This window comes from Microcaecilia unicolor, chromosome 1 (genome assembly GCF_901765095.1).
Source record: "Microcaecilia unicolor chromosome 1, aMicUni1.1, whole genome shotgun sequence".
In the NCBI taxonomy this organism is placed as follows: domain Eukaryota; kingdom Metazoa; phylum Chordata; class Amphibia; order Gymnophiona; family Siphonopidae; genus Microcaecilia; species Microcaecilia unicolor.
Genome location: NC_044031.1, coordinates 125,297,699 through 125,323,086, shown reverse-complemented (window position 1 = coordinate 125,323,086; position 25,388 = coordinate 125,297,699). Strand labels below are relative to the sequence as shown.

General features: G+C 46.5%; 1 protein-coding gene across 1 annotated transcript in view; it reads left to right on the top strand.

Annotated features, from left to right (window-relative positions):
- The window catches only part of MINDY3 (MINDY lysine 48 deubiquitinase 3), a 468,791-nt gene that overhangs the window by 14,696 nt on the left and 428,707 nt on the right, over positions 1-25,388 (top strand). Inside the window, exon 3 of the mRNA XM_030199997.1 lies at positions 15,770-15,830. Coding sequence (XP_030055857.1) covers positions 15,770-15,830 — 61 coding nt within the window. The remainder of the gene's footprint in view (positions 1-15,769; positions 15,831-25,388) is intronic.

Genomic DNA, 25,388 nt, shown 5'->3' with positions numbered 1-25,388 from the left:
CGCAGACTTTCCAGTTTATCGTCCATCTGCCCAATCTGATCTGATATTTTCTGCAGCTTCCTGTCTACCGACACCTCCAGCAATGCCGAGACCTCAGCTGCTATCTCCGCCGCCCAGGCTGAGCTCACGGACTCGCCAGTCGCGCCGGTCTCCGCCATTTTGTTTTCTCCCACGCGGCTTCGGGCTCCCTCTTTCCGAGTTGTTTTCGTGGCCATTCCGACCGCCGTACCGCTTGGTTTTCCTGCAGCTTATTGCGTGAGTATTCCGATTTCTACTGTTGCTTTTTTGTGGGTTTTGACTCGATTTTGACGGTGCTAGGGGCTGTTGTTACCCGAGGGGACCCAGAGCTCTAACAAGCGGCGTCCTCCCCGTCGCCTAGCATCACGTGACCTCTCTAAAGCATTTATTTTAAAAAGAGCTCTCCCGCAGGGGTCTCAATCGGCCCGGCTGCCTGTGTCCCCTCCAGTGGAGCCCGGCCTTGAATTGCCGTCAGGTGCATTTTCCCCTGACAGATGGCCGCAGGACAAGCGCAGAAGGGTGGATTCCCCTTCAGAGAGTGGCGCACCCCCTTTTTCTCCCCCATGGTCGGGATGTGAGAAGTCTGAGGGGTCTGGCAGGCCCTCGTGGTATGGAGAGCCAGAGGAAGGTGCAGGATTGCCATTGGATCCAGATGATCCTTCTGCGGTGAGGATTTTCCACCGTGATGAGCTGTCAGCGCTTATTTCTCATGCATTGCAGGCCCTCTCTATTGAAGATCCTTCGAGTGCTGAAGTCTCCTCTGCTAATCCGAGGATGACAATTACTAAGAAGCCTGCTCGAGCTTTTCCTTTGCATGACTCCATCCAAGAGCTTATTTTGGCTCAATGGGCTGACCCCGAGGGGCCTTTGAAAGTTGTCAGGGCTATGGGGCAATTATACCCTCTAAGTGAGGAGCATTTGGCGCGCCTAGCTGTGCCTAAAGTGGATGCCCTAGTCACTGCTGTGACAAAGAGAACTACCCTCCCAGTTGAAGGAGGAGTTGCCCTGAAGGACATGCAGGACCAACGCTTTGAATCAGCTATAAAGCGGTCCTTTGAGATTTCAGGCCTATTCTTACGGGCGTCTGCATGCAGCTGTTACGCTGCCCGAGCCTGCCTCGCTTGGTTACAACAGGCAGTGGAGCAGCCCGGAGATGGAGCGGAGCCCCTTGCGGAGGTGGCACCGCAGATGGAGTCAGCCTTGTCTTTCTTGGCTGACGCCCTTTATGATCTTGTCAGATGGCTAAGCAGATGGCTGTGGCGGTGGCGGCTTGCCGCCTGTGTTGGGCGGCTGACATGGCCTCTAAGCAAAGGTTGGTGAAGTTGCCCTTTCAAGGCCTTCTCCTATTTGGTGAGGAGCCGGTGGCAGACGGAGGGGGGCGGGTAGAGGGAGGAGTGGCGGCGGCGACGACCTCAGGGGGGGGCGGCGGTGGCGGGGCCACGGGGGTGCAGAGGATGGGGGAAGCTGTCATTTCAAGAGAGGGGGGAGTGGCGGTGGCGACAGCCTCGGGGTGGGGGCCGGGGCTGCAGAAAGCTCTATCAATGCTGGGGGGAGCGGCTGCGGCGACCTCAGGCGGGGGGGGGGGGGGGGGGGGGGCGAACACTGTCTATAAAGGATGTCCATCGACCCCAAAACTGGTTGAAGGATAGAAAACAGAGAGTAGGGTTAAATGGTCAGTATTCTGAATGGTGAAGGGTAGATAGAGGGGTTACCAGGGGTCTGTGCTAGGACCGCTGCTTTTTAACATATTTATAAATTATCTAGAGATGGGAGTAACTATTGAGGTAATTGAATTTGCTGACAACAAAAAGTTATTCAAAGTTCTTAAATCACGAGAGGATTGTGAAAAATACAAGAGGACCTTACAAGACTGGGAGATTGGGTGTCTAAATGGCAGATGACGTTTAATGTGAGCAAGTGCAAAGTGATACATGTGGGAAAGAGGAACCTGAACTATAGCTACGCAATGCAAGGTTCCACATTAGGAGTCACTGACCAAGAAAGGGTTCTCAGCGTTGTTGTTGATGATACGTTGAAACCCTTTGCTCAGTGTGCTGTGGCGGCTAAGAAAGCAAATAGAATGTTAGGTATTATTAGGAAAGGAATGGAAAACTAAAGTGAGGATGTAATGTCTTTTTATATCAGTCCATGATGCGACCGCACCTCGAATATTGTGTTCAATTCTGGTTGCCTTATCTCAAGAAAGATATAGTGGAATTAGAAAAGGTACACAGAAGGGCTATGAAAATGATAAAGGGATGGGATAGCTTCCCTATGAGGAAAGGCTAATGTGGCTAGGGCTCTTCAGCTTGGAGAAAAGACGTCTGAGGGGAGATATGATAGTGGTCTATAAAATAATGAGTGGAGTGGAATGGGTAGACATGAATTGTTTGTTTACTGTTTCAAAAAATACTAGGACTAGGGGGCATGCGATGAAGCTACAAAGTAGTAAATTTAATACGAATCGGAGAAAATGTTTCTCACCGTGTAATTAAACTCTGGAATTCGTTGCCAGGGAATGTGGTAAAGGTGGTTAACTTAGCCGGGTTTAAAAAGGTCTGAACAGCTTCCTAAAGGAAGTCCATAGACCATTATTAAATTGACTTGGGGAATATCCACTGCTATTTCTGGGATAAGCAGCGTAAAATGTATTGAACGTTTTCGGGATCTTGCCAAGTATTGTGACCTGGATTGGCCATTGTTTGAAACAGGATGCTGGGCTTGATGGACCTTTGGTCTGTTCCAGTGTGGCAATACTTATGTAAGACAGATTCTCAGTATGAGATCCACATGGAGTCTGGGTTGATGAGGTCTCAGTTACCCCACAACTCCATGGTGTAGACCCTGCCTTCAAGAGAGCCAAGAGTTCTAGAGGCTATGCTTTGGCGCCCCCAGGCAGAGAAGCTAGAACCTTGGATTCTTTTGGGAGGAAAATGTGTCACATTGCCAGTATACAGTCATACCAGCTCTTCACGAGCATCCACTTGCGGAACTTGCTGGGGCAATTGTCTAGTTTGGTCGATTTCCTCCCTCCGGAGCAGGCCGAGCCTTTTCGCCAGCTGGTTAAGCAGCAGAAGTTGTGTCGCAAATTCTTGGCCAGGGGCGCTTACAACACTTTTGATGTGGCATCCAGAGTCTTCTCAAGGTATAGCAATGCACAGACAGTCATGGCTGCTTGTTTCTGACCTGGACCATTTGGTCCAGCAGAGGATAGCGGATGTTCCTTGCCAGGGGGATAATTTTTTCGGAGAAAAGGTAGAAGATCCAGTTGACAAATGCAATGGCTTCTCTCTCCCGCCGGGAACCTTCTGCTTCCATCTCCTTGACTAGGAGGTAGTTTGGTGGTTCACGGAGTGCTCCCTATTCCTATCCTAGGCGTACTCAGGCTCAGCCCCAGCGTGCTCGTGCTCATCAACAGCGTTTACCCAAGGCCCCTGCTGCTCCCCAGCAAAAGCTTGGGATGAGCTTTTGACTGGCTCCAGAAGAGCATAGTTGAAATAAATGTCCTTGCCGGTTGGGGGGGAGGTTAATGTTTTTTTTACCAAAGGTGGCCTCTCATAATCTCCCATCGATGGGTTCTTCAAATAGTCTGGTTAGGGTATACCCTCAATCTGGTCTTCAAACTTCCAAATTGCCCACAGAGAGCACATTCATTCAGCTCTCAACACAAGCAGGTACTTGCTGAGGAACTCTCTGCCCTTTTAAAGGGCCATGCGGTTGAACCCTTTCCACCAGGGGAAGAAGGGCTGGGATTCTATTCCAGGTACTTCCTTGCGCAGAAAAAAACAGGGGGGGTGCGTCTCATCCTAGACATGAGGGCCCTGAACAAATTCCTGGTCTGTTAAAAGTTCAGGATGGTTTCCCTAGGCACCTTTCTCTCCATGATTCAGGAAAATATTTGACTATGCTGTCTGGATTTGAAGGATGCTTATACTCGTATCCTGATACTTCCAGCTCACAGGAAGTATCTTCAGTTTCGGCTGGGATCGCAGCACTTTCAGGACAGCGTACTGCCATTTGGCCTGGCGTCCGCTCCCAGAGTATTTACAAAATGTCTAGCAGTAGTTGCGTCGATGCGCAAACTGGGAGTGCATGTGTTCCTTTATCTCGATGATTGGCTGGTGAGGAGCACCTTGGAGGAAGGTGCTCGGGAGTCCATGCGGATGACTATTCAGGTGCTAAAACTGCTAGGGTTTGTAATAAATTACCCCAAATCCCATCTCACTCCTGTTGAAAAATTGGAGTTCATTGGAGCATTGCTGGTCACAGGAACAGTTCAAGCCTATCTCCCCGAGGCACCAGCAGACAATCTTCTATCACTGGTGTCCACGGTTCAAGCTTCTCAGCAAGTCACAGCTCGGCAGATGTTGTGACTCTTGGGGCATGTGGCCTCCACAGTTCATGTTACACTCATGGTACATCTACATATGAGATCTGCTTAATGGATCCTGGCTTCACGAGGAATTTAGAGGATATCATCCATATGTCCACCGACCTTGTACACTCTCTTCAGTGGTGGACGATTCGGTCCAGTCTGACCTTGGGACGTCCATTCCAAATTCCTCAGCTGCAAAAGGTTCTGATGACGGATGCATCCTTCCTGGGTGGGGGGGGGGGGGGGGCAGGAAACAGATCTTCAGATCAACCTCATGGAGCTCCGAGCGATCTGGAACGCTCTAAAGGCTTTCAGAGATCTGTTGTCCAACCAAATAATCTTAATTGAGACAGACAATCAGGTTGCGTTGTACTACACCAACAAGCAGGGTGGGCACCGGATCTCACCCAGTGTGTCAGGAGGCCATCCAGATGTGGCTACGGGCACGCCTTCACAGCATGTTCCTGCAAGCCACGTATCTGGCAGGTGTAAACAACATTCTGGCCGACAGACTGAGCAGGATAATGCAACCTCACGAGTGGTCCCTGAATATGGGCGTAGCCCACATGATCTTCCGAGCGTGGGGCACCTCCTCTGTGGATCTCTTTGTCACTACAGTGTGGTAAATTTAAAACGAATCGGAGAAAATTTTTCTTCACCCAACGTGTAATTAGACTCTGGAATTCATTGCCGGAGAACGTGGTACGGGCGGTTAGCTTGACGGAGTTTAAAAAGGGGTTAGATAGATTCCTAAAGGACAAGTCCATAGACCGCTATTAAATGGACTTGGAAAAATTCCGCATTTTTAGGTATAACTTGTCTGGAATGTTTTTACGTTTGGGGAGCGTGCCAGGTGCCCTTGACCTGGATTGGCCACTGTCGGTGACAGGATGCTGGGCTAGATGGACCTTTGGTCTTTCCCAGTATGGCACTACTTATGTACTTATGTACTTATGTACTCAATACAATCATAAGGTCCCCAGTTCTGTTCCAGACTTCAGGCCCACGACAGACTAGCGTCAGATGCCTTTCACCTACATTGAGGAATAGGTCTTCTGTATGCATATCCTCCCATACCTCTAGTGGGGAAGACTTTGCTGAAACTCAAGCAAGACCGCGGAACCATGATTCTGATTGCGACCTACTGGCCGCGTCAGATATGGTTCCCCCTTCTTCTGGAATTGTCTTCCGAAGAACCGTGGAGATTGGAGTGTTTTCCAACCCTCATCACTCAGAATGAGGGGTCGCTTTTACATCCCAATCTCCAGTCTCTGGCTCGCATGACCTGGATGTTGAGAGCCTAGAATTCTCCCGGGTCTTGCTGGCTTTCAGGAAAGATTTCACTAAGAGGTGTTACTCTTTTAAATGGAGGAGGTTTGCCATCTGATGTGACAGCAGAGCTGTAGATTCCCTTTCTTGTCCTATACAGACCCTGCTTGAATATCGTCTACACTTATCAGAGTCAGGTCTCAAGACCAACTCCATAAGGTTTCACCTTAGTGCAATTAGTGTGTATCATCATCGTGTAGAAGGTAAACCTATCTTTGGACAGCCTTTAGTTGCTCACTTCATGAGAAGTTTGCTTTTGTCAAAGCCCCCTGTCAAACCTCCACCAGTGTCATGGGATCTCAACATCGTTCTCACCTAGCTGAGGAAAGCTCCTTTTGAGCCACTGAATTCCTGCCATCTGAAGTACTTGACCTGGAAGGTCATTTTCTTGGTGGCTGTTACTCCAGCTCATAGGGTCAGTGAACTTCAGGCCTTGGTAGTGGATGCACCTTATATTAAGTTTCATCACAAAAGAGTAGTCCTCTGCACGCACCCTAAGTTCCTGCCAAAGGTGGTGTCGGAGTTCCATTTGAACCGGTAGATTGTCTTGCCGACACTTTTTCCCCGCCCTCACGCCCACCCTGGCGAAAGCAGCTTGGCTAGCAGATTGCATTTCCTTCGCTTATGCCCAAGTTGGACTTACTGTAGAGGGCCATGTTACGGCTCATAATGTCAGAGCCACAGCTGCTTCAGTGGCTCACTTAGCCTCCATTGAAGAAATTTGCAAAGCTGCAAAGTGGTCTTCAGTCCTCACATTCACATCTCATTACTGCCAAGAGCAGGATATCTGACGCGACAGTCGGTTTGGGAAGTCAGTGTTGCAGAATCTGTTTGGGGTATAGAATCCAACTCCACCCTCTTAGGTCTGTTTTGTTCTGTTCCAGGCTGCACTTTGTTTCAGCATGTAATGTGCCTGCCTCAGGAGTCTATTTCCTGTTTGAAGATTTCTGTTGGCCTCTAGTTGGTGCTGCTTATGTTTTTACATTGCCTGAGTCGGGTGTTGATTCAGCATGTTCCTTCCACCAGTTCCATCTGCTGGATATATAACCCAATGGTCTGGACTTATCTGAAAGGGAATAGACTCCTGAGGCAGGCACCGTTAAGTGCCGAAACATGGTGCCGAGTCTTGAGCACTGACATTGCTTTTAGTGTACGTTACTGAACCTTTAGTGAGTTTTAAACACTGACGTTACTTTTAGTGTGCAACACTGTACTTTTAATATATTTATTTGGTTGTATATTGGTTTACAAACGCTATTTTATGCTGAAGTTCAGTCCATGGGCAATGAAGGCATTGGTCTCTATGGAATCAAGAGCTGCACTGGACACTGGAGTTCCATCTACATCAAGGAGGTCTCCTCGTGCCTTGATGTCAGGTCTCAGTAGAATCCATTTGGGTCAAGCATTGTCTGATTCAACACCAAAGGCTTGATAGGATTCCACATTGCTTTCATTGGGACCCCGATGTAGTGCATTGAGTGAAGGTGAAGAAGCACCAACATCTGTCCTCATCAAAGCCTGGTGCCAAGATTTTCGGGACACCTGCATTGCTGATACTTGAGGAACGCTTCTCTTCTGTGGAAACGGTGCCAGTTCACAAGTAGCCCTGAAGCTGGGAACTCACCTCCCGATTTGGCTCTGATATCTTTGCAGACCTGAAAACACTAAGATGGAGTCAGCAGTCCAGCAGCGAGAGGGGTGCTACCCAGTCTTCTGCACTGAGTGCCACATGTATGAGTATTTCCCGGTTGGTGTGATGTCATATGTGTGTGCTCGATGCAAAGAGCTCCTAGACCTTAGAGATCGTGTTTGTTCTCTCGAGGCTACAGTAGCAGACTTGGTAGAAATGAGGGAGAGAGAGAAATACATAGACGAGACCTACAGGGATGTTATAGAGAAGTCCCACCTCCAATCAGGTAGCCTCTGTGCTGCCTTGGAGGGGAGAGGTCTCCCAGAAGGTGAAGTAGGAAGTACTCCTGTAGCCAGGACCTGCACACCAGGGGATTTACTATCCTCTCGCACCGAGGATATGTCTCCAGTTACTGCCTGGAAGGGAAAGGATAGGACGGCTGTTGTAGTTGGTGATTCAATCATTAGACATATAGATAGCTGGTGGTGGCTGGTGGATGGGAAGATTGCCCAGTGACTTGCCTGCCTGGTGCGAAGGTGGAGGACCTCACGCGTCACCTAGATAGGATTTTAGATAGTGCTGGGGAGGAGCTGGCTGTCTTGGTACATGTGGGTACCAATGACATAGGAAAATGTGGAAGAGAGGTTCTGGAAGCCAAATTTATGCTCTTAGGAAGAAAGCTCAAATCCAGATCCTCTAGGGTGGCGTTTTCTGAAATACTACTACTACTTAACATTTCTAGAGCGCTACTAGGGTTACGCAGCGCTGTACAGTTTAACAAGAAGGACAGTCCCTGCTCAAAGGAGCTTACAATCTAAAGGACGAAATGTCAAGTTGGGGCAGTCTAGATTTCCTGAATAGAGGTATGGTGGTTAGGTGCTGAAGGCAACATTGAAGAGGTGGGCTTTGAGCAAGGATTTGAAGATGGGCATTCCATGCGCAAGGCCCAAGAGACAGGCAGAGCTCCGGAGTCTTAATGCGTGGATGAGGCAATGGTACAAGGAGGAGGGTTTTAGTTTTGTCAGGAACTGGGCAACATTTTGGGGAAGGGGGAACCTATTCCGAAAGGATGGGCTCCACCTTAACCGGGATGGGACCGGGCTGCTGGCATCATCATTTAAAAAAGAGATAGAGCCGCTTTTAAACTAGGAATGGGGGGGGGGGGGGGGGGGGGGGGGGAGGCCAACAGTCGCACAAAAGCGTATGGTTCGGAATAAGGTATCTTGCAAAGATATCGCCCAAACAGGGAAGACAGGGTTTCTTGATAGTGAGGTTGCAAAAGATACTGTAGTGGATTCAATGTCCTTAAATAAAAATAATAAAAATCAGACAAAAGATAGTAAAATAGTTCAACATGATGTGATAAGGAATAACAAGTCTAGCTTGAAGTGTCTATATGCAAATGCTAGGAGCCTAAGACATAAGGTGGGAGAATTGGAATATATTGCACTGAATGAAGAAATAGACATAATAGGCATCTCTGAGACCTGGTGGAAGGAGGATAACCAGTAGGACACTGTCATACCAGGGTACAAATTATATCTTAGAGATAGGGTGGCCCGGATTGGGGAGGAGTAGCATTGTACATTAACGAGAGGCTTGAATCAAATAGATTGAAAACTCTGCAGGAAACAAAAGACCTCTTGGAATCATTGTGGATCGAAATTACATGTGCAAAGGGGAAAAGGACAGCGATAGGGGTGTACTACCGTCCGCCCGACTAGGATGAGCAGACGAACGCAGTCATGTTAAAGGAAATTAGGCAGGCAGGCAAATAAATTAGGCAACGCAATAATAATGGGTGATTTTAATTACCCCTATATAGACTGGTTTAATGTAACATCAGGGCATGCTAGGGAGGTAAACTTCCTCGATGAAATAAAGGACAGCTTTATGGAGCAGCTGCTACAGGAGCCGACAAGAGAAGGAAAAATTCTAGACTTAGTCATTTGTGGCGCGCATGATCTGGTACGGGAGGTAGCGGTCCGGGAGCCGCTTGACAACAGTGATCATAACATGATCGCCTTTGAAATTTGCTTTCAAAAAGGTAAGTATAAGAAGTCAAATATGTTAGCATTTAACTTTAAAAAAGGAAGCTATGATAAAATGAGAACGGTAAAAAAAAAAAAAACTTAGAGGAGCGACTGAGAGGGTAAAAAACCTACAACAGGCATGGATGCTGTTCAAAAAACACGGTCCTGGAGGCCCAGGCCGAACATATTCCACGTATCAGAAAAGGAGCACAGAAAACCAAAGGACAGCCGGCGTGGTTAAAAAGTGAGATAAAGGAGGCTATTGGATCTAAAAAGGAATCCTTCAGAAAATGGAAGAAGGAACCGAATGAGGAAATTAAGCGGCATAAGGAATGTCAAGTCAGATGCAAAGCGCTGATAAGAAAGGCAAAGATGGAATTTGAAAGAAAGATAGCGATAAGAGGCGAAAACTGATAGCAAAAATTTATTTAGATACGTGAAAAGCAGGAAACCAGCCAAAGAATCGGTTGGCCCGCTGGATGACCGAGGTGTAAAAGGGGCGATCAAGGAAGACAAAGAAATAGCAGAAAAACTAAATTAGTTCTTTGCTTCGGTCTTCACCGAGGAAGATTAGGGTGGGATACCGCTGCCGGACAGGTCGAAGCTGAGGAGTCGGAAAAACTTATTGAAATATCTGTAAATCTGGAAGAAGTAATGGAGCAGTTCTGGAAACTGAAGAGTAACAAATCTCCTGGACCGGATGGTATTCACCCTAGGGTACTGATAGAACTAAAAAATGAGCTGGCAGAGCTACTGTTATTGATTTGTAATTTATCCATAAAATCGAGCGTGGCACCGGAAGATTGGAGGGTGGCCAGTGTAATGCCGATTTTTTAAAAAGGTTCCAGAGGAGACCCGGGAAATTATAGACCAGTGAGTCTGACGTTGGTGCCGGGCAAAATGGTAGAGACTTTAATCAAGAACAAAATTACAGAGTACATTCAAAAGCATAGACTAATGGGACAAAGTCAACATGGATGTAGTGAAGGGAAATCTTGCCTCACCAATTTGCTGCATTTATTTGAAGGGGTAAACAAACGTGGACAAAGGTGAGCCGGTTGATATTGTGTATCTAGATTTTCAGAAGGCGTTTGATTAAGGTTCCTCATGAAAGACTACAGAGGAAATTAAAGGGACATGGGATCGGAGGTAGTGTCTTACTGTGGATTAAAAACTGGTTGAAAGATAGGAAACAGAGAGTAGTATTAAAAGGTCAATATTCGCAATGGAGAAGGCTAGTTAGCGGGGTCCATCAGGGATCAGTGCTGGGACCTCTGCTTTTTAACATATTCATAAGTGACCTAGAAATGGGGGTAACTAGTGAGGTAATCAAATTTGCCGATGACACAAAGTTATTCAAAGTAGTCAAATTGCGGGAAGATTGTGAAAAACTACAAGAGGACCTTACGAGACTGGGCGTCTAAATGGCAGATGACGTTTAATGTGAGCAAGTGCAAAGTGATGCACGTGGGAAAGAGGAACCCAAACTATAACTACGTCATATGAGGTTCAGCTTTGGGAGTCACGGACCGAGAAAGGGATCTTAGAGTTGTCATAGAGGATACGTTGAAAACTTCTGCTCGATGTGTTGCTGCGGCTAGGAAAGCAAATAGAATGTTGGGTATCATTAGGAAAGGGATGGAAAACAAAAATAAGGCTATTATTCTGCCGTTGAATCGCTCCATGGTGCGACCGCACCTCAAGTATTGTGTTCAATTCTGGTTGCCGCAGCTCAACAAAGACATAGTGGAATTGGAAAAGGTGCAGAGAAGGGTGACAAAGATGATACAGGGGATGGGACAACTTCACTATCAGGATAGGCTGAAGAGGCTGGTGCTCTTCAGCCTGGAGAAAAGGCAGCTGAGGGGAGATATGATAGAGGTCTATAAGATGATTAGTGGAATGGAACCGGGAGATATGATAGAGGTCTATAAGATGAGTGGAATGGAACCGGTCGATGTGGAGTGTCTGTTTGCGCTTTCCAAAAATACTAGGACAAGGGGGCATGCGATGAAGCTGCAGTGTGGTAAATTTAAAACGAATCGGAGGAAATTTTTCTTCACTCATCGAGTAGTTAAACTCTGGAATTCGCTGCCGGAAAAGGTGGTTAAGGCGGTTAACTTAGCGGACTTCAAAAAAGGGTTGGATGGCTTCCTGGAGGAAAAAGCCATAGAATCATATTGAATGGACGAGGGAATAATACAGTATTTCTACGATGGGCGGGACAAATTGCTTGTTTTTTTGGCCACTGTCGGTGACAGGGTGCTGGGCTCGATGGACCCTTGGTTTGTCCCAGCATGGCAATGCTTATGTACTTATGACTATCTCCATACTATTGCCAGCCTCACCTTTACTGATGCCAGCCCTCAAGGAATGGTTCTGGGTCATGTTGAAGATCTGGCACATCCTAGCTTGGCACAGTGCCAAGGCATCAAGAGCGTTGGAGCTGCTCCAGCACATTCTGGAGACCCATGCTCTGTCTGTTGAGCGTTTATGTTTGACAGTGCCTGGTCGGATGTCAGGGCCAGCACTGACCATTGCAGTGCTCCTTTTCAGTCTGTCGGGGGAGGAAGTGATCCTGGAGCCCAGGAGAGGATGCATACCTTGGTTCTCTTGCCCAGAGCCTAGTCACATGTCCAATGGTCTGAGGCAGACAGTGGTTTTGACGTCAGTACTTCACTGATTCCGATGTGGATCACTCTTTTGGGGGTCTGATGTAGACCCAGAAGAGCCCACGGTGGAGAGATCCTTTGGTCTGCTTTCAGACCCTTCACCTCAGGAAGGAAGGAAGTGTCCCCCAGAGGAGCTTTCCATTGTCAAATTTGTGAGAGAGATGATTGAGACCATCCCCTTTTAATTTGGAAATTGAGGATGAGCCCAAGGCAGAGATGTTGGACATCCTTGATTATGACTCCCCTCCCAAGGAGGCTGTGACAGTGTCTATGCACAGCATCCTTAAGACTGCACAGATGAGGGATTGGGAGACCCATCTCACTGTGCAGCCTATACTGAAGAAGGCGGACTCTGTGTATAGAATCCAGAAGGCTCTAGGATTCAAGAAGCAGCAGCAGACGTTTGAGGACCCGTACTTCAGATGCCTCAGGCAAGGATGCTCATACTCTGGAGCCTTTTGAGAGGAATGTCTTTCAGGGCTCGGTACTCATTTCCAGCATCCAGTCCTACCGGCTTTACATGAGCATTTACTTGAGGAACTTGGTGCATAGTGCAAAGGTGTTTGTGGATACTGTGCCTCCAGAGAAGGCCACAGAACTCCCATCAGCTAGTAGCCAAGCAGGAGTGATGGAAGTACATGACTTGGGTAGCCTATAATGCTTTTGATGTGGTGTCCAGACTTTCTGCAATTAAGTATTGGCATGTTCAGACTCTCGTTGTTGCATGTTTCAGACCTAGAACCAGCGGTTCAAGAAAATCTGGTGGATGTCCCTTGCTGAGGATGTAATCTTTTTGGGAACAAGGTGGAAGAGGTCACCAACCTCATTAAGGAAAGGAACTTCACTATCAAACCCCTGTCTTAGCCTGCTCCTTCTGCGGCCTCCGCTTCTCAGAGATTTTTGGGCAGAAGCTGGAAGGGTTCCTGCTATACTCAAAGGCATAAGATCATTTCCTCTATCCTCAACAGCAATGGGCCCAGAAGTCCCAATCAGTTCTCCAGCCTAAGCAGGGAAAGAGCTATTTACTGGCTCCAGCAGAGCATAACCACATAAAAATACCCATCAGGGATGACCTACTGGTTGGAGAGAGGCTGAACTTTTTTGAAGAAAGGTTGTCCCTTGTAACCTCAGATGGGTGGGTTCTGTAAATAGCCTGGGAGGGTTACACCCTCAATTTTTGTCAGCCTCCTCCAAATTACCCACCGAGAGCATCAAAACTCTACTTAGCATCAGGAAGTGCTCGCAGAGGAACCCTTCTCCTTTCTAAAGGCTCATGCGGTTTAACCCATTCTATTAGGCGAAGAAGGGAGAGGATTCTGTTCCTTCCTCGTGCCCAAAAAGATGGGAGGATAATATCCCATCCTAGACTTAAGGGCCCTGAAAAAAATATCTGGTCAAAGAAAAGCTCAGGATGATTTCCCTAGGTGCCCTTCCCATTATACAAACAATTGGCTAGGCACTCCTCTGGACTTAAAGGATGCTTACACCCACATCCAGATACATCCCAGTCACAGGACGTATCTTGGATTTTGAGTAGGGAGACACCACTACTAGTATTGTGTTTTGCCATTTGGCCTCTCATCTGCTCCCAGAGTATATAAAATATCTCACTGTAGTTGTAGTGTTGCTAGCCAGACTGGGAGTGCACATGTTTCTCTATTGGCCTGTAAAGAGCTCATCAAGGGAAGGTGCTCATGAATTAATGCAGAAAACTATTTGGCTATTGGAGCTACTAGGGTTCATTATCAACTACCCAAAGTCTCATCTACAGTTCAGCAGTTGGAGTACATCGGAACCCTGCTAGACACGGTTCATGTTTGAGCCTACCTTCCTCAGGGAAGGGTGGATGCACTCATTTCCTTTGCCTGTCAGATTCCACACAGTCAGCAGGTCACAGCTTGTCAGATGTTGAGGTTGTTAGGCCACATGGCCTCCCAGTATATGTCACAACTATGGTATGCCTCAATTTTGAGAGGTACCCAATGGACCCTAACGTCCCAGTAGTGTCATCAGTCCCCCCAAGCTAGCACAGTCGCTTTTCTGATGAACAATTTGGAGCAATCTGACGCTGGGACTTTCATTCCAAATTCCTCCTTCCCAGAACATTCTGACCACAGATGTATCCAACCTGGGATGGGGTGCTTATGTAGATGGGCTTCAAACCCAGAGAGACTGGTCTGCTAAGAAGACCAAGCTTCACATCAATCTAGAGCTGCAGGCAATTTGGAATGCTCTAAAGGTTTTGAGAGACTAGCTATTGAACCAAATTGTTCTAATCCAAACAATCAGGTTGCACTGTACTGCGTCAACAGGTAGGAGGGTATTCTTGAGTACTTTCTGCACCTCTCTGAGTCTGGCTTAAATCTAACTCTGTAAGGATTTATCTCAGTGCAATTAACACTTATCTTTACTGTGTAGATAGAAGGTAAGTCTATCTTTGTACAGCCTCTAGTTGTTCTTGCAAGGTTTGCTTCTGACAAAGCCTCCCCCCCCCCCCCCCCCCCATCAAATTTCCCAGTGTGTCATGGAATCTTAATGTCTTTCTCACCCAGCTGATGAAAGCTCCTTTTGAGCCATTTGACTCTTTTTATCTGAAGTACCTGACCTAGAAGGTCTTTTTTTTTTTTGTGGCAATCACTTCAGCTCTCAAGGTCAGTGAGCTGCAGGCACTAGTAGTGGATCCACCTTAAACAAAGTTTCATTGTAACAGAGTAGTTCTGCATGCATCCTAAGTTCCTTCCTAAGGTAGAGTTGGAGTTCCATCTTACACAGTCAATTGGTCTCTCAATATTTTTGTCCTGAAACCTCGTGCCTATACCTTTGACTGCAAGAAAGCCTTGGCCTTCTATCTGGAGTGGACTAAAGCCCACTTTTTTGTTTCTTTTGACCCAAACAGGATGGGGGCAGCCATCGGTAAATGCATCTTATCCAGTTGGCTAACAGACTGCGTCTCCTTCACTTATGCCTAGACTGGGCTGACTAGAATGTCATGTCATGGCTCATAATATCAGAACCATGAGTGTGTCAGTAGCCCACTTGAGATCAGTCTTCGTTGAGCAGATTTGGAGAGCTGCAACCTGGTTTTCACATTCATGTCTTACTACTGCCTAGAGCAGAATACCTGACATGACAGCCGGTTTGGTCAGACAGCTCTGCAGAATTTATTTGGGGTCTAGATTCCTACTCCACCCTCCTAAGCTCATTCTTTTCTGTTCTATGCTACACCTTAATTCTTAGTGTTATTGGTTCTGGTTTGCCTTACCGTTGCAAGTCCCTATTTATCGTTGTTTCTTGTTTTTGGTGAGCCTGGTAGCTAGGAGTTCCCACATGTGAGACTAATTGTCCTGCTTGTTTTTGGAGAAAGTGAAGTTACTTGCTTATAGCAGTTCTCTGAGGACAGCAAGACATATGTTCTCACATAACCTCCCACCTCCCCTAGGACTTGAATTCTCTATGCTTTTTACCCAACTGTGGGTTCTGCGTAAGTTGGGTGAACAGGATAAAGTTGGACCTTCCAAAGGCTTCTAGAAGAAGAAAACACTGGGCAGCATCTGTGCCAGGCTCCATGGATGATGTCACGCACATTTTAGAACACATGTCCCGTTGTCCTCGGAGAACGCTTGCTATAGGTGAGTAATTTTACTTTTTATTTAGAGAGCTGGAATATATGCTTGCATATTATATATTCTAATGACCATGTTTATCTTTGTAGGCATTCTTATTGAAGAATATATTGTTTAGTTGTGAGAAGTCTGCTTGGCGAACTTGTGAAGGTAACAAATGATTGATTCTCTGATTTTAAAGCAGCACTTCCTGGTCATTTATTTTTGATGTTGAAAATAACGATGTGATTTAACATGATTTGGGCAACATATTTCTCTAGTATTTAGAAATTGAACACTGTACTATATATTTTAAAAATATCTAACTTGCAGAATCTAAAATTCTAAGTGGGTTACAACATACCCATTTATAAAATAATACATTAAATAAGAAACACAATAATAATAAAACAAGATGGATCATATAGGTACCAGTAGAATAAATCCTCGTTCTGAAAAGCTTACAGTTCAGCTTCTCAGCTGGAGCGAAAGGAAGTAAAGTAACTTGCCTAAGGTCATAATGAATGTTTCAGATACAGCTTTTTAAAATCTGGCTTTCTGGCTTTGTTCTTCCCTGAACCTGGCACTTTAAATGCTGCAAAAACAGCAAGTCTTCAAAATATATTGTCTGTTTTCTCAACTCAGATTTTTTTTCTGCTCTTACTCTTATCTCCTTTATATTTTCTCATGATATATTTTAGTTCATATTTTCAGATTTGTTTAGTTAAACATCTGTGGGCCCTAGTATTTATTAGGAATATATCAACTTAAAAGTTAGCGAGATCACTTATTTGGTTAACTTGAAGTGGATTTTAAGCAAATGTATTCAATTAAGCAAAAGTGCTATATATATATGATCCTAAACTTTAAGCAGCTAGGGTAACTGGCACTATTCAGTCAGCTAATGTTCAGCATTATTTGTCAGTGCAGCCTGGACATCTTTAACATCTCAGCCCCCCCCCCCCCCCCCCCAACTGCAAGAGGTGTATTTTCAAAGCACTAAGACTTACAAAGTCACATATGGGCTCATTTTAAAAACTGAAAAACGTCTAAAAAGTGGCATAAAGGAGTGTTTGGACATTTTTCTCACAAACATGTCCAAATCAGTATTTTCGAAACCTATTTCTAGACGTTTTGAAACCTGTTTCTAGACATTTTTTATTTGAAAACCGTCAGAAGTGCGTTCAAACTGAAGGGGGTGTGCCAGGGGTGTGTTCAGGTTGGGACTTTGGCGTTCTTAAGTCTTGGACATTTTTCAGCTATAATGGAACAAAACAAAACCACCCAGGACTAAAACTAAGACGTTTTGAGCTAGACCTGATTTTATAACTAATAATGCACAAAAAGGTGCCCTAAATATCCAGATGACCACTGGAGGGAATCGGGGATGGCCTCCCCTTATTTTCCCCAGTGGCCACTAACCCCCTCCCACTCTCCAAAAACGGATGAAAAACATTACTTGCCAGCCTCAGATGTTATACTCCGGTCCATTAGAACAGCATGCAGGTCCCTGGAGTAGTCTAATGTTGGGTGCAGTGCACTGCAGATAGGTGGACCCAGGCTCCTATTATCTCCTCCTACCTGTTACACTTGTGGAGGAAACTGTGAGCCCTCCAAAACTCAAAAGAAACCCACTGTACCCACATATAGGTGCCCCCTTCACCCACATATAGGTGCCCCCTTCACCTGTAAGGGCTATGGTAGTGGTGTACAGTTGGGGGGTAGTAGATTTTGGTGGGTTCAGCAGACAAGGTAAGGGAGCAATGGTGAGATGTGTACCTGGGAGCAGTTTATGAAGTCCATCTCAGAGCCCCTTACCAGCTTATTTTCGAAAGAGAAAGACGCCCATATTTTGACACAAATCGGGAGATGGGCGTCTTTCTCCCGTGGGCGCCCAAATTGGTATAATCGAAAGCCAATTTTGGGCGTCTTCAACTGCAATCTGTCGCAGAAACGGCCAAAGTTGACGGGGGCGTGTCGGACACATGGTGAAGGTGGGACTGGGGCGTGGTTATCGGCCGAGGAGAGATGGGCGTCCTTGGCCGATAATCGAAAAAAGAAAGGCGTTTTTAGCGCGAATTTGGGTCACTTTTTTTGGACCCTTTTTTTTCACGAACAAGTCCCCAAAAAGTGCCCTAAATGACCACCCCTGACTCCCCCAGTGGTCACTAACCCCCTCCCACCCAAAAAAAAAACCAACTTTAAAAACTGTTTTTTTTCCATTCTGTATGCCAGCCTTAAATGTCATACCCAGCTCCATCACAGCAGTATGCAGGTCCCTGGAGCAGTTGTTAGTGGGTGCAGTGCACTTCAGGCAGGTGGACACAGGCCCATCCCCCCCCCCCCCCACCTGTCACACTTGTGGTGGTAAATGGGAGCGCTCCAAACCGCCCCCAAAACCCACTACCCACATCTAGGTGCCCCTCTTCAGCCATAAGTTCTATGGTAATGGTGTAGAGTTGTGGGCAGTGGGTTTTGGGGGGGGGGATTTGGGGGGCTCAGCACCCAAGGGAAGGGAGCTATGGACTTCAAAGGTAGTTAAATTTTGTTTTTAATTATTACAAGTGCCCCCTAGGGTGCCTGGTTGGTGTCCTGGCATGTGAGGGGGACCAGTGCACTACGAATCCTGTCCCATCCCAAGACCCAATGTCTTGGATTTGTTCGTTTTTGAGCTGGGTGCCTTCGGTTTCCATTATCGCTGAAAAACGAAACCGCCCAGCTCAAATCCGCACAAATCCGATGCATTTGGCTGGCACAAACCGTATTATCAGAAAAAAGATGGTCGCCCTTTTTTTTTCGAAAATACGATTTGTCCCGCCCCTTCACGTACCCATTCTCGGAGATAGACGCCCATGGAGATGGGCGTTTGCGTTCGATTATGCCCCTCTAGGGTGCCCTATTGCTTTCCTGGGATGTCAGGGGGACCAGTCTACTAAAAATGCTGGCTCCTCCTACATTCCAATGGCTTGATTTTGTGCGTTTTGCACTTGGACGTTTTTTTTTTCCCCTGAAAATGGACCAAAAAACAAAACTTTTTTCGTAACAGTATTTTCAAAAAACAAAAGATAGACATTTTTCTTTTTTGAAAATGGCCTTCTTTCCTATTCAGAATTGGGATGTTTTTTTGGAAAACTTCCAATGTCGGACTTAGATGTCATTTCAAACATGCCCCTTATAGTAAGCTATGGACCTTTTTACGTCTAAGTGCTTTGAAAATGAGCCCCTTAATCATTTAACTTTTGGCCAGACATCAAGAGATATAGCCAGAGTTTGTGCAGGTGAGTGACTGTTGTTGTTTGCTTTATTTTCAATACTAGTAAAAAAGGCCCGTTTCTGGAACGAATGAAATGGGCGCTAGCAAGGTTTTCCTGGGAGTGTGTATGTTTGAGAGAGAGAGGCAGAGTGAATGTGCAGGTGTGTGACAGAGTGAGACTGTCTGTGTGACAGTGTGTGTGTGAAAGTGAGACTGTCTGTGTGACAGTGTGTGTGTGAGAATGAGAGTGTGTGTGACAGGGCCCCCTCCCCTGTTCCTAATGCCCCTCACCCCGTTCCCTCCCCTCCTCCTCCCCACACTTTGGGTTCCTTAAGGCTTTCAAAGGTCTATGTACCCCCGTGGCCCTAATGCCCAGTATCCGGATACCCCACCGCTTTCCTCCTCACCCCTCCCCCAAGATGTAATACTTTCACGTCCTTCATTTTTTTTTAAAGTGTCCTTTCTACCCTGTGTACAAATGCCCGGCATTCAGATTGTGTTCCTCTCGTAAATTTTCATTTCTTTCATTCATTCAGAACTTGCCCCCCCCCCCCCCTGAACACTTTTGGTTCCTTCAGTCTTTTAAAACTGTCCTATGTACCCTGTGTGCTAATGGCCACCATTGAGATTGTTTTCCTGTCCCAAATTTGCATGTCTTTCAGTCATTCACAACTCCCCCCCCCCACTTCTCCAGTTTAACACTTTCGTTTCCTTCAGTCTTTTAAAACTCTCCTTGCTGAATTCTTTCACAACAACCTTGCTTTCTCTACCTCACCACTCTCCCTCCACTAGTCCGTTCCCCTCTCTCTCCTTCCCCTCATTCCCTTTCCTCCTTTCCTGAAGTTACTATTGAGGAAACTACACTTCTCCTTTCTTCCTCAAAATGTACCACCTGTTCCTCTGATCCCATTCCCACCCACCTTCTTAATGCCATCTCTCCTGCTCTTATTCCTTTTATCTGTCATATTCTCAACCTCTCACTTTCCACTGCGACTGTCCCTGCTGCCTTTAAACATGCTGTGGTCACACCTCTCCTTAAGAAGCCTTCACTCGACCCTACTTGTCCCTCTAATTACCGACCCATCTCCCTCCTTCCTTTTCTCTCCAAATTACTTGAGCGTGCTGTTCACCGCCGCTGCCTTGATTTTCTCTCCTCACATGTTATTCTTGACCCAATACAATCTGGTTTTCGCCCTCTCCACTCAACCGAAACTGCGCTTACTAAAGTCTCCAATGACCTATTACTGGCTAAATCCAGAGGTCAATATTCCATCCTCATTCTTCTTGATCTTTCCGCTGCTTTTGACACTGTCGATCACAGCATACTTCTCGATACCCTGTCCTCACTTGAATTCCAGGGCTCTGTCCTTTCCTGGTTCTCTTCCTACCTCTCCCTCCGCACCTTTAGTGTTCACTCTGGTGGATCCTCTTCTACTTCTATCCCTCTGCCTGTCGGCGTACCTCAGGGTTCTGTTCTTGGTCCCCTCCTCTTTTCTATCTACACTTCTTCCCTTGGTTCATTAATCTCATCCCATGGCTTTTCCTACCATCTCTATGCTAATGACTCCCAAATCTACCTTTCTACCCCTGATATCTCACCTTGCATCCAAACCAAAGTTTCAGCGTGCTTGTCTGACATTGCTGCCTGGATGTCTCAACGCCATCTGAAATTAAATATGACCAAAACCGAGCTTCTCATTTTCCCCCCCAAACCCCGCTCCCCCCGTTTTCTATTTATGTTGATGGCTCTCTCATTCTCCCTGTCTCCTCAGCTCGAAACCTTGGGGTCATCTTTGACTCTTCTCTCTCCTTCTCTGCTCATATCCAGCAAATTGCCAAGACCTGTCGTTTCTTTCTTTACAACATCCGTAAAATCCGCCCCTTTCTTTCCGAGCACTCTACCAAAACCCTCATCCACACCCTTGTCACCTCTCGTTTAGACTACTGCAATCTGCTTCTTGCTGGCCTCCCACTTAGTCACCTCTCCCCTCTCCAGTCGGTTCAAAACTCTGCTGCCCATCTCATCTTCCGCCAGGGTCGCTTTACTCATACTACCCCTCTCCTCAAGACCCTTCACTGGCTCCCTATCCGTTTTCGCATCCTGTTCAAACTTCTTTTACCAACCTATAAATGTACTCACTCTGCTGCTCCCCAGTATCTCTCCACACTCGTCCGTCCCTACACCCCTTCCCGTGCACTCCGCTCCATGGATAAATCCTTCTTATCTGTTCCCTTCTCCACTACTGCCAACTCCAGACTTCGCGCCTTCTGTCTCGCTGCACCCTACGCCTGGAATAAACTTCCTAAGCCCCTACGTCTTGCCCCATCCTTGGCCACCTTTAAATCTAGACTGAAAGCCCACCTCTTTAACATTGCTTTTGACTCGTAACCACTTGAAACCACTCGCCTCCACCTACCCTCCTCTCTTCCTTCCCGTTCACATTAATTGATTTGATTTGCTTACTTTATTTATTTTTTGTCTATTAGATTGTAAGCTCTTTGAGCAAGGACTGTCTTTCTTCTATGTTTGTGCAGCGCTGCGTATGCCTTGTAGCGCTATAGAAATGCTAAATAGTAGTAGTAGTAGTAGTAGTATCTACCCTGTGTCCTAATGGCCAGCATTCAGATTGTTTTCCTTTCCCAAATGTTCATGTCTTTCAGTCGTTCAGAACTCCCCCCTCCCCCGATTTAACACTTTCGGTTCCTTCAGTCTTTTAAAACTCTCCTATCAACCCTGTGTCCTAATGGCCAGCACTCAGATTGTTTTGCTTTGCCAAATTGTCTGTCACTGATGTCACTGAGGTCAGTGCTGCCTGCCTAGCAGACCACTTCCGGCAGGCATGGTCCCAAGCACATCCTGTTGGAGGTGAGAATTATTATATAGGATCTTTGGTTTATATGGTTAGCTCTGAAGTTAACTGCATAAAGATTTTGAATATTGATAACTTTATATATTTTATTTTGACCACACCTTGGGAAGGGTTATATTTTCACTTCAAATTGAGAAGTAGTTTTTCTCCAGTATTTTTATCTTTGATAATATTGGATGGTTGCTACTGCATGTGTCGATATGAAAGAGAATCTGATGAGGATCAGCATAGCAGTTCACAAATGTACTTAAATTCTTATAGTGAGGAGGGATTAGGAAGACGGGAAAAAAAAATCAAAGTTTTGCCCAGAAGTATAGTAAACAGTGTGATAAAGCTGCAAGATTATGGAATGTATCATTTCAATTTTTTGCAAATATTTCTTACCCAGAGATTTAGTGTTATGCAGTGTCTGAAAGTGAGCATGGTCCCTGCTTGAACTTGCAGGAAATAAAGGTAAAATGCGCCTGCATTTTTTTCATTCTGTAGACTTGGCCTGAATTTCAGAACTAAAGTTCATAATTATGCTCAGGGCTTAATTGTTGGAATGCAATCCTGCCAGTTTTCAAACTCCAGAGTAATAGAATCATCTGCTCTAGCCCTTTCCTCTTGTAACCCGCAGGAAGAGGAGAGGATGGTGTCAGCTTGGAGCAGAGAACACTTATTCCGCTCCCGTCCCTCTTCTGTTCCTCTTGCCCTAGCCCCCAACCCCACCATCTTCCCTGGCTCCACAAGACCATGAGATGCATGCATAGAAAGCATCATTAACCAGAGTTTTGGTGACTTAAATACAATATTTCACAAATATTTCAAAATAGCCACTCCAGTTTGTTTCCATTTATTTTAGTCAATTTTTATTTAATTTATCACAAAATGTCTATGAAACTCTGTGCATTTTCAGGTCTGACATTATTTATTTATTTATTTATTTATATCCCACATTTTTCCAATGTGGCTTACAATACATCATGGATAGTGGAAATATATTAGAAAATAGACAATTAGTGTTACAGAAGGATCTTGGGTAACATGATAATGATAGAACATGATAGTAGTATAACAAGCATTACGTAATGTTACGGTTTACTAGGGGTGGTAATGACATTCATGCAGTTCTCAGTGTATAAAAGTTGCCCAACCCTGATATAGGCACATAATGTTACCTGCACATTAGGTTGGCAATTTTGTAAAATCCTGTTTCTGTGGGTAAAGCATTGCCATAGTGTCACATTTAAAAAGTCCTCCAGTGATAATAATCCTACTACTACTACTACTACTACTTAACATTTCTAAAGCGCTACTAGAGTTATGCAATGCTGTACAATTTAACATAAAGGACAGTCCCTGCTCAAAGAGCTTACAATCTAAAGGACAAGTGAACAGTCAGTCCGATAGGGGCAGTCAAATTGGGGCAGTCTGGATTTCCTGAAAGGTGAGAGTTAGGTGCCGAAAGCAGCATTGAAGAGGTGGGCTTTAAGCAAAGACTTGAAGATGGGCAGGGAGGGGGCTTGGCGTAAGGACTCAGGAAGGTTGTTCCAGGCATAGGCGAGGCAGAATGAGCGGAGCCTGGAGTTGGCGGTGGTGGAGAAGGGTACTGAGAGGAGGGATTTGTCCTGTGAACGGAGGTTTCGGGCGGGAACGTAAGGGGAGATGAGGGTAGAGAGGTAGTGAGGGGCAGCAGACGGAGTTTATTTGTAGGTAAGAAGGAGAAGCTTGAACTGAATGCGGTATCTGGAAGCCAATGAAGTGACCTGAGGAGAGGGGTGATATGAGTAGATCGGTTCTGGCGGAATATAAGACGTGCAGCAGAGTTCTGAACAGATTGAAGGGGGGGATAGATGGCTAAGTGGGAGGCCGGTGAGGAGTAGGTTGCAGTAGTCAAGGCGAGAGGTAATGAGAGCGTGGACGAAAGTTCGGGTGGTGTGTTCAGAGAGGAAAGGGCGAATTTTGCTGATGTTGAAGAGGAAGAAGTGACAGTTCTTGGCTATCTGCTGGATATGCGCGGAGAAGGAGAGGGAGGAGTCGAAGATGACTCCGAGGTTGCGGGCAGATGAGACGGGGAGGATGAGGGTGTTATCAACTGAGATAGAAATTGGAGGAAGAGGAGAAGTGGGTTTTGGTGGAAAGACGATGAGCTCGGTCTTGGACATGTTCAGTTTCAGGTGGCGGTTGGACATCCAGGCAGCAATGTCGGATAAGCAGGCCAATACCTTTGCCTGGGTCTCCGCGGTGATGTCTGGTGTGGAGAGATACAGCTGGGTGTCATCAGCATAGAGATGATACTGGAAGCCATGAGATGAGATCAGGGAGCCCAGGGAAGAGGTGTAGATTGAGACGAGAAGGGGTCCAAGGACAGATCCCTGGGGAACACCAACAGATAGCGGGATGGGGGTGGAGGAAGATCCATGAGAGTGAACTCTGAAGGTGCGGTAGGAGAGATAGGAGGAGAACCAGGAGAGGACAGAGCTCTGGAACCCAAGTGAGGACAGTGTGGCAAGGAGTAAATCATGATTGACAGTGTCAAAAGCGGCGGATAGATCGAGGAGGATGAGGATGGAGTAGTGGCCTCTGGATTTGGCAAGAAACAGGTCATTACAGACTTTAGAGAGTGATGTTTCTGTCGAGTGAAGAGGGCAAAAACCAGATTGAAGTGGATCAAGGATGGCATGAGAGGAGAGAAAATCAAGGCAGCGGCTGTGAACGGCACGCTCAAGTATTTTGAAGAGGAAGGGTAGGAGGGAGATGGGGCGGTAGTTGGAGGGACAGGTAGGGTCAAGTGATGGTTTTTTGAGCAGAGGTGTGACTACGGCGTGCTTGAAGGTGTCAGGGACAGTTGCAGTGGAGAGAGAGAGGTTGAGGATATGACAGATGGAGGGGGTGACAGTATGAGAGATGGTGGTAAGTAAGTTGGTGGGGATGGGATCAGAGGAACAGGTGGTGCATTTCGAGGAGGAAAGAAGGCGAGCGGTTTCCTCCTCTGTGATGTCAGGAAAGGAGGAGAAAGAGGCCTGGGTTGGTTGGTTGAAGGAGAGGGTTGAAGGGTGAAGAGGAGGAGATGGCTTGCTAGTGAACTCAAGGTTGATCTTTTGCACCTTGTCACGGAAGTAATCGGCCAGTGATTGAGGAGAGAGCAAGGGTGGGTGGGTGCGGAGGGCACTTTGAGGAGGGAGTTAAGGGTTGCGAAGAGACGACGGGGGTTGGAGCTGAGAGAATTGGTCAATTGGGTATAATAGTCCTGTTTGGCAAGGAATAGGGAGGAGTGGAAGGAGGATAGCATGAATTTGTAGTGAAGGAAGTCTGAATGGGTGCGAGATTTCCTTCAGAGGCGTTCGGCAGATCGGGCTGAGGATTAGTACGCTTTGTGGGATGGGAGGTGGATGGTGCGAGGGTGTCCAGAGCAGAGGAGAGAGTGGCATTGTAAGCGGAGACAGCCTTGTCGACAGACTCGGAGGACATGATGGAGGGGAGGAGATTAGAAATACTAGAGGATAAGGTGGGAGAGTCAATAGCCTGGAGATTCCTGGAGGTAGTGGTTAGAGTTGGATGGGGCTGGGGGGGGGGGGGGGGGGGGTGAAGAAGTGTGAAGGTGATCAGGTAATGATCGGAGAG